Source organism: Mchenga conophoros, linkage group LG7 (assembly GCF_057382185.1).
Source record: "Mchenga conophoros isolate Kocher_MC1m ecotype Shallow Benthic linkage group LG7, M_conophoros_male_GT1.1, whole genome shotgun sequence".
In the NCBI taxonomy this organism is placed as follows: domain Eukaryota; kingdom Metazoa; phylum Chordata; class Actinopteri; order Cichliformes; family Cichlidae; genus Mchenga; species Mchenga conophoros.
The window spans coordinates 34,399,118-34,408,897 of NC_140532.1; the positions used below are offsets into that span (position 1 = coordinate 34,399,118).

At 40.6% G+C, this 9,780-nt stretch overlaps 1 protein-coding gene across 1 annotated transcript; it reads left to right on the plus strand.

Moving 5' to 3' along the window:
* Positions 1-262: 262 nt before the first annotated feature.
* ccnb1 (cyclin B1) lies at positions 263-5,291 on the plus strand. The gene is made up of 8 exons (XM_085279020.1): positions 263-395; positions 654-782; positions 3,097-3,393; positions 3,479-3,637; positions 3,742-3,978; positions 4,068-4,208; positions 4,861-4,971; positions 5,046-5,291. The coding sequence occupies exons 1-8, from the start codon at positions 375-377 to the stop codon at positions 5,148-5,150; spliced, it is 1,200 nt and encodes a 399-aa protein (XP_085135146.1). The 5' UTR covers positions 263-374; the 3' UTR covers positions 5,151-5,291.
* Positions 5,292-9,780: the final 4,489 nt, after the last annotated feature.

Here is a 9,780-nt window from a genome sequence, read left to right on the forward strand (position 1 = left end):
AACGAATTTGAGGCAATAGAAGTTAAAGTATAACGATAAAATACACTTTAAGATTTGATTCCTCTCCCTCTTAAAGTGACTTCTTATTAATTTATTTACTTACTTGAAATGCAGCGTTAGAGAAAAAGCGTATAAAAACAAGCAGGACGTAAAAGGAAAAGGAAATGAACATCAAGAAAACAAATCACGTGACCATAAGTTGTCCGGGGAACGCATTTCAAACAGGTGCGTTCGACCAATCAGACGCCCAGAACAGTCTTAGGTCAGCGAATCAGCTTCCAGCGAGCGAGGATTTAAACCTCGCTCGCTGGAAGCTGCGTACCGTTCTCCATTACGACTATTCCCCTGTTTGCTGAAGCATCGCTTGTTTCGAAATGGCTCTCAGAGTGACCCGGGTAAGACTTTATCATCTCTATTTGTTACTTTTTTTTAATCATTGAATCTGGGGAAGCACTTAGCTTTTTCTTTGTCTTTTTCGCTTAAAACCCCCTCAAAACGTAGCTATAGCCGTCGTTTCTTGCTTTGGGATTTCTTATCATGGAGCAGGTCGAGAGTAAGGGTTTGCGCTTAAGCCTCTTTAACTAAAAGATAAAAGCGTACAAACTGTTATAATCATTGTGATTTAACATTATTATTATTTTTCTTTCCTGTAGAATCGTTTGGCTTCCACCAAGGTCGACCTCGGTGGCAAGGCCTGCTCTGTGTCTGGGCCCACACAGAAGCCCCGAGCAGCCCTGGGGGAAATTGGAAACATCGCAGTTAACAAAGACGCACAGAAAAAGGTAAACATTTCATCCCGTATTAAATGCTTTTCTGTTAAATCTATGGAAAACAATAGAATTATGCAGTGAAATCATATGGGCATAGTGGCTTCCAGCTCTGATCTCAAAACGGTTAAAATGGCCCGAGTGGGGCCACACTTGCAACAACTGGCACAAAATGCTGAATTGAGTCAAAGCGTTGGACAAGGTAAAACTGGTTTACAAGTTTGTTTAAAAATTATAACGTCCTGTTAGGGTATGAAGGTATTCTTTTAAGCTTGTTGGGGTTTTTTTTTTCCACCTCCCTGGCACACTGTGCCTTGACTACACATGGAACCAGTTATTAGTCAGCATTTAGCCTCTTGCTCTAAAAGAAGCCTACACATTTTCCTGCTTTAGATTCTCTAATTAAAAAAAACAACCTTATCTCAAACAGAACAGGAAAACCCCTGAGAGTACAATGTGCTCAGATTGACTAAAACTGACTTAACTTGGTGATGTAGGTTTAAGTGCTGTTTAGACTAGAGATGGACCGATCCGATATTACGTATCGGTCCGATACTGACCTAAATTACTGGATCGGATATCGGAGAAAAATAGAAAATTTAATCCGATCCATTAAATATCAGAAAGCACCTCACAAAACTTGCAACACGCCGTAACTCACCTCAGAAAGTTAGCACGTCGGAGCAGTATGCATCACGTGATAGAGCGGCTGTGGCATGCGGGACCTGTTGGTGCTCTGGATAGCATGTGGAGCTTCGCTAGCAACCCGGCATTTCATCTCCGACAAAGTTATCCCCGAGAGAAGTAAAGCAAGTGTGTAAGTCCATCTCTGAATGTTTGTAAAGCATTCCTGCGTTAAGCTTAACAAACGACTGCCTCTCCGGCTGCTACTTCAATCATGAAACTGCTTAACGATCAGCTGATCGGCTTTTCTGTCGCGAGTCCGTGTCTCTAGTTTGCTTTTGGCCCACTTTGCACCAGAAAGAGGAAACCAGCGGCTGAACAACAGCAGCACGTTTAAGCTTGATCAGCTGTTGTTAGAATGTATTTATTATTACTTTCTACTCCAGGATCTTTTTCTACGTAGCTGACGGCTGGTAACTGTGCAGGGGCGGATCTAGCAAAGTTTAGCCAGGGGGGCCGATAGGGCATTAACAGGGAAAAGGGGGCACAAAGACATACTCTTCTTTCTTATTCTCATTTAAAATGTCGAGCTTTTAATAAATAATTATCTGACACCCAAAGTTTTAATTTGATGCAAAATGAATAGAAGTCAATTACTGTATATAGTAACTATTAAGTCTAATATATATACCCTAGTAAGCTATAGTACTTTTTACTTTGGGAAGGTACCATCTGTGCAGTCTGCAATTTTGTTGAAGAAAGATGTTGAATCTATTTAATATTTCTTGAAAAATAATTGATTTCTGTGCATTTTTTTCACACTGCATCAAATTAAGGTTGATTACGTCGATTAAGCATCATGAGGTGGAGTGTGAGGGGTGGTTCCCTATTTTTTATTTATTTTTGTTGTTGCTGGGAGTTGGAACCCTATTAGTTAGGTTGCTTAATATTTATGCTAAGTACTCTTTAAAATACCAGAATAGGGAGGATGGTGTAGGTTTAAGTTTATTAGATTGATCAGTATTGCTGAACTATGAAATATTTTTTTTTGTATACAGGTATAACAGAATAGCTTTAGTGTAGTTGTTGTTTTAAACTTGAGTATGAACTTATACAAAATGCAGCAAGATATTAAAAAAACATTTTTGTTGACTAAAAAACACTATCGGATTCATATCGGTATCGGCAGATATCCAAATTTATGATATCGGTATCGGACATAAAAAAGTGGTATCGTGCCATCTCTAGTTTAGACTAAAATTCAGTGTCTAGGTCAAGTTTTTATTTTGACCATAGAGAGCACATGAGGTGGCTACAGGACTGCTGCTTAAATGGAGGGGCATTGATAACAAGAGAACTCACACTTGAGTGTCGCCCTCCTTTGGGCAACATTAAAATGGCAGCATAGCATACCTGCAGGAGTGAGTTAGCATGCTTCCTGCTGTGAGTTTCCAATTAAGAATGCACAGGGGTGAAATGCACTTAATGGGTTGTAATTTGTCTGGCAAGACTGAAAGCTCTAGACAGAAGAGGAGCTGGGGCTGAGATTGTCTAAATGAGGCTTAAAATCACTCTGGGAAGTGATCTCTATTTGAAAGTTAACACTAAATTGGTCCTATGTTCAGATTTATTTTTTTATTTTTTGGTAACGTGTCTACCTAGACTATTGAGTTTTCTGGCTTTAACATGCTTTTTTTCCCCTTAGACTGTAAAGACTGAAGCCCTCAAGACTAAAGTTACAACCAGAGCTGAAAAGGCTGAACAGACAAAGCAAAAAGATGTCATCCCTGTTAAACCTGAGCCAGAGGTGCAAGCCCCACCTGAGCCAGCCTCTCCCACACCAATGGAGACCTCTGGCTGTGAGCCTGCTGACCTATGCCAAGCATTTTCAGATGTCATTCTGCACACTGCTATCAGAGATGTCGACGCAGATGACTATGACAACCCCATGCTCTGCAGTGAATATGTGAAGGACATCTACAAATATCTCCGCCAGCTTGAGGCAAGCAACTTAAAATAAAGGAATTTAAAGTGGGACTATTGAGCTACTTTCCCCACAGACCACTAACCATTTCTTGTCTGCTCAGGTTGAACAGAACGTCAGACAGAACTATCTGCAGGGTCAGGAGGTGACAGGCAACATGAGAGCCATTCTCATTGACTGGCTCGTGCAAGTAAATCTGAAGTTTCGTCTGCTGCAGGAGACTATGTACATGACCGTGGGCATCATTGACCGCTTTCTTCAGGTGAGTGAATCCTGGTTCTCCTAACAAAAGCTGTTAGTCCTGCAATACACCAGTCCACCTTTCATGGTTTTCATCTCACTAACGGCAACTATACCTCCCAACAGGACAATCCAGTACCCAAGAAGCAGCTGCAGCTTGTTGGAGTGACTGCCATGTTCCTTGCGTCAAAGTATGAGGAGATGTATCCCCCAGAGATCTCAGACTTTGCCTACGTCACAGACAAGGCCTACACCACAGCCCAAATCAGAGACATGGAGATGACCATTCTGCGGGTGCTGAAGTTCCAACTGGGCCGTCCTCTCCCCCTGCAGTTCCTTAGAAGGGCCTCCAAAATTTATGAGGTTTGCAGCATATCTTGTGTCACAGGAATTGCTGATGGGTGACAGTAAGTGTTCGTGCAGCAACTTATTCCTCGTGCATGTCTTCACAGGTAACTGCTGAGCAGCACACTCTGGCAAAGTATCTCCTGGAGCTCACAATGGTTGACTACGAGATGGTCCATTTGCCACCTTCAATGGTGGCAAGTGCTGCTTTGGCACTCACCCTCAAAATATTGGCTGCTGGAGAATGGGTAAGTGCATCTGAAGGGTCTCAAGAGTTTTGGTGTGTCTGTAAGAAATTAAAGTTGTGTCCTTGCTAAAAGTTCCTAGTGGTAAAAACTAGGTCTGAAGTATTAGTATTTTTTCTTTTCATAAGAAAGGACCTATGAAGCAATGTCAAGAGTGATCCATAATTGAGTGCAACAAATGGCTGCCATAAAGCTGCAGTGCAATTGTTAACTTGTAGCACTTCCTGGCAAGTTTAATAATACTGGTGCAACAGAAGCTTGTCTGACCTTTGCTTACCCCAGACTTTAGAGCTGAATCTATGCAGAACATAAGTGGCTGACATGATTGTCATAATCTACACCTGTGCAGGTAATGGTTGCAATATTGCAACCATAAGTTTTATGAACTGTCATGGGAATTGTTCATATTTATAAAAGGACTCCTTGGATGAGTTTCAATATCAAAAGGCTTTGCTTTATGTGAAGGAATTGTCAAATATGTTTGTACATCTAGATCAGTAAATTCAAACTGACCCCTATACCTGCTTCACTGAGTGAATGAGTTGAATGCAGAGAGGAATTTCACCACAAGGATCAAAGTATACATATAATAGTGTGACTCATGCACATTTTGCTCAGCAAATCCTGCACAGATGCCTTCAAATTGTCTTTCCAGGATGTGACGCTGCAGCACTACATGGACTACACAGCAGAGAGTTTGATTCCTGTTATGGCACACATCGCCAAAAATGTTGTCAAAGTGAATAATGGGCTGACCAAGCACATGGTAAGCTTCTTGTACTTCAAATTTTAACTAATGTTAAACTTGACAAGACCTAACTACACTGGTGTCTTCTGCAGGCCATCAAAGGCAAATACGCCACCTCAAAGCAGATGAGGATTGCCAACATTTCGCAGCTCAAATCATCAGTGGTTAAGGACCTGGCAAAGCAGGTCACACAGTGAGATCAGTGTCCTTGGCACCATGTGCTGATTTGTACAGATGTAAATTAACTTTTTAACCTGACCAAGGATCTGCACACCAAGGATGTCACTAGTTTAGTACTTTTGTGTGTTTGGGGTTTTTTTTTTTTTTTTTTTTTTTTTGGGGGGGGGGGGGGTGTGGTGTATTTTTACAGCCTGCCCAAAGCACACCACAAGTTAAGTTTGACCTGAGCTACAAAATGGCAGTTAATTCTTCTAAGAGTGACAGCTGGGCTACATGATCAGACTAGTGCAAGGCAACCATTTTTGTTTCACTTATTCAAAAGTACTCAAGCACTAATCTTATTAGGCCTGAAGACCTCTGACCCTGCACCCCCTCTAAACTGCTGCTGGTGTTTAATCTAAAACTTGTGGTGTGAATTGTATGGTCAGCAATGTGACTTTTTAAAAATTTTTTCAGTGGATGTGTTGTGAAATGTACAGCAATGCTTTTTAAATCAGTTTGGTTTTTGCATTCTTACTATCTTGTTCTTAAAGGATTTATTAAATGGCTTTGACCAGAAAGCTGCCTGCCTTGTTGTTCCTTTTGATCTCCACTAGAGGCTGCTGTGAGACTGTTCAAGCATCTTAAAGCTAAAGTACAAGTGAGGTTGTCAAAGTGCCCACAATGAGAAATGTTGACTTTGCCCTGCTGTACTTCAGTTTAGAGCTCTGTTAATATTTGGTGAAAGTACAGCTTGCATCAAAACGGCTCTTTATGTAAAGTGTCCCTTCATGATGGCTTTTGTGACTTCAGGGAAGCTTAAAGCAGAACTCTGGGACTTTCAGTTCACGTTAGGTCACTTCCTGAGAGTCTTATTTTGCTTTAGGGCCAAGGGCTGTCCTTAGATTGGAGGCTAAAACGGGCACTTTGACTGGTAACAGACATCTTTTATCACCCAGAGGAGTCTTTACAGGTTATGCATATAATTTTGGAGGTAGTGCATGAGCATTGGGGCTCTAAGTTGGCACAATCATGTGCCTTTCCAACTAGGGGTGACCTGAAGTGTTCTCCAGTTGAAGGTGCAGTCTCGAAAGCCCTACGTTTGTCTCTAACGAGGGGAAACAAGACAAAAGGGCCTTCAGACTTGACTACATGCAAGGCTCTTTTCAACATGTTCTAAATGGGACGATGCACCAAGCCCAACACTGCTTTGCTTCTGAGATCTGACATCAAGTGTGCTCAGGGTGGAATGTGTTAGCCCTGCAACAGACTGGCGACCTGTCCAGGGTGTACCCTGCCTCGTCCTAAGACAGCTGAGAGAGGCTCCAGTAACCCCCGACCCTGAAAAGGATAAACGGATGGCTGAATGAGAGACTAGTCCAGAGTGCGGTAGTTGTGCTTTTGGCAAAATTCTAATAAATCTGGGTTCACAGCTAGCAACTCTGCATCTCAAACCCTCAATCAAGAGCAGAACTGCACAAGCCTATACAGAGTTAGAATAATGGAGCCAAAGGGGTAACTTCTAAGTCCTAGAGAGAGAACCAGCTTTAATTGAGTGATGGTTCTCTACTGGTGAATGGTGCCTTTCACAGCTTTTTCACTGTAAACTAGCGTTTTGAACATCTGGATAAAGAACCAAGTCAGTTTATTTTGGATGTCAAAGCTAATGGCCGATGAAGATGCCAGTCTTTAGCTGAAACTGAACTAGGGCCCTTTTACTACTTATGCAAACACTGAGTTTAAACTTTGAAGTGCATTCTTTTTAACGGCCAGAAGGTGGCACACAGCCTTCCAGTGACCCCAAGGCTCCCTAGCTTTTTGACCTCAGCAAACACTTAACCGATGACTCCATGGGCTCAGTCATTAATCTGCAGTCTTACTGAGTCCAATTTGGAAATTATTCACAAGTCACTAGCTAATTTGAGTGCAGTTGCACAGTTCAGATCCACCCCTCAGTGATCACACCTGAATTCAAAACACAAAGGTAAAGACAGCAAAAAGGTGACATAGTTTCCTATGATATGTTCTGTGTGTACATGTGATCATTGTGAGCCAAAAGCTCAGACTACAGACGGTTTTCAATTCTTTTCATTTTTTTCTACTCCTTGACACAAGCTCTACTTGTGTGCTGTCCAAAATTTCTGTTTGCAAGGAGTAGCCCATCAGTAGGAAGATATGGCCTTCTTTCAGATAGATGTTGCATGAAGGGCCAGTATAAGGTAGTTTATGTGAATTATTTAAGATGTAAATGGATAATATTTATAGTGATTTAACAAAACATCTGCAAGCACACATGTAAAAATAGTATACAAGGCAAAAATGGAGTTCTATGTTATTTACGTTTTTAAATTAAATTCTTCAAGTAGTCTTCAGGAAAAGTTTTCCAGGTTTCTCGAGGGACATTTAAAGCCATGTTTGGATGTTGGCTGCCTGTTGTTAGGGTTTTCCCTCCACCTCAAAGCCTCTTAATTGTGTGGCATCACAATATATTGTTTTTTATTCAGGTTTGAGTTCATTCCTAACTCACAGCTGTATCTTTTTAATTACGTAACTTATTGTTTCTGTTTTTTGTTTTTGCTCTAATTTAAATTGAGCTATGTGAGCTAATTTTGTTATATTTTACTCAGCTCTTCCATTTTATACAAAGTAAGTTTTCTTGGTTGTTTGCATGCAAGTTTTTACTTTTATTGTATCTTTTTTGGCTTACTTTATAACTGTGTTTTAATTATTGTACTTTATTTTACCATTAATTGAGCTTTATTTTGTCTTCCTTGAAAATTTGTTTCATTGTATTGTATTTTGTTGAATGTGATTTAATGTGGATGGTCCTCCTTAAGAAACAGAAGAGAGCATCTCTGCATGATGTTTATTTATAAGGTTCTTCTTTGAAAATGGCCCAATTATCTCTGCTCCCCTTTTACATTTAAATATAGTAGTTACAATATCAGGTCACAGGATATTAATAACATTAGCTGTGCCTGTCATTCACAGTGAGATTGGAGAAAAGTGAGTTTAAATCCTCCGCTGTCAACAAATGGAATGAATGACAAATATACTTCCTCTGATTTCATTAAAACATTATAAAATGTTATGTTTATCTATCTTTATGCTGTCTGTAAATTCAGTCTGGATTGAAATGAGAGACAGTGTTTATTGCGCAAGTCTCTTTTGAAAAAGAGATGTGGACCTTAATGACACTATTGTACTTTAAATAACGGTAAATTACAGAACTCTTCCCTGTCCAGGAAATTGCTGTGAATCATTATTACAGACTTCCTTCCTAAGAAGCCGGAAGATCTCATGTAAGGTGTAAATTTGAAGACTCCTCACAGTAATTGCATAACATCAGGACACGTGTAGTTAAAGCTAATGGACAGGACAGAGTGGAAGCTATTATCACAGAAACCCATTCACAGCTGAAACCCTGGGGAACACCCCCTGCTTCATCAGTCCATTCATCCTCTTATCCTCAGGGAGATGTCCAAAGATCATCTGCCATCTGTATGACGTAAGGCACTCTGTACATCATCAGGATCATAAGGCCATCACTGCTACAGGCTTGCTGGATAACAGCTTGACTACATCTGTCGCAATACAGGCAGCAAGACCGGAAATCATCTGCTCAAAGGGGAAAAAACATATTACACATTTTGGGAAATTGGTTTTATTGTAGTTCATGTGCAGAGTTCAAAAAGTGAAATATGAAGATTAAGGTCCTTTAAGGTACAAGAAAAAAAAAAAACCTCAACTGATCTGAGAACCCAAGATGTACATCTGTTTCCTGACATAATGACATACAGGCTGTAATCCTGACACCTTAAGAGCACACCCCCTCCATCCATCTAGCCCTGTAGCCTCTGTTTTCCACAGAGACACATGATAATTAGTCTCAGTTATCCTGAAAAAAGCTGCCTTTTAAACCCGCAGATCAAACTGAGCATTCAAATTTTAAGGCTGAGGTCACAACTGGACAGCCATATCAGTTTACGGGACAGATTCCCCCTCTGCAGGGCTTTAAGCCCTACACTTGCAGCTGCCTGGGACAGTATTTGGCATTTTTCAGCGATATTTTGTTGTGTGACATTATTACAATGGAAAGTTGGATATGATAGCTCTTGTATTCAAGGCAATTCAGCCACTGGCACACTGGAACACCATGCTTGCAAATAACCCTAAAAATGTTTTATTTATTTTTTTTACCAAAAACTATATAAACGTGTCATCACTCTGATCTTCTCTTCTCTGGCTATCAAAATGTTTTTGGTTTAAAGGCACTTTTTGTAATTACCTACTGCACAATTTAACAAAATCTTCCACCACCAGGGGGTAGCAGTTTACCAGTTTTTCGATGTGTTTGGCTGTTTTTTAACTTACCTTGATTTCCTGAAGAAAGCCTGCTTTTTCCAGGCCACCAGTATCAATAAGAACTACTTATGATGTACCATCCTATGGTTCAAACTGATACAACACAAAAATACGACTGCCGCTTGTTTGACACATTAGATGGTCACAAAATATCCATCTAAGTCTAGATGACTGCTAGCCCTCGAGCCGTGAAAATAGGGGACACCCTACCCTTCGCTGCAAAATATAGAGGTAGAGCAAAGGTAGGAAAACTGATTATCCCCTAGATCCCTTGGATTCTAGTAGCTCTAGTATCTCTTAAAG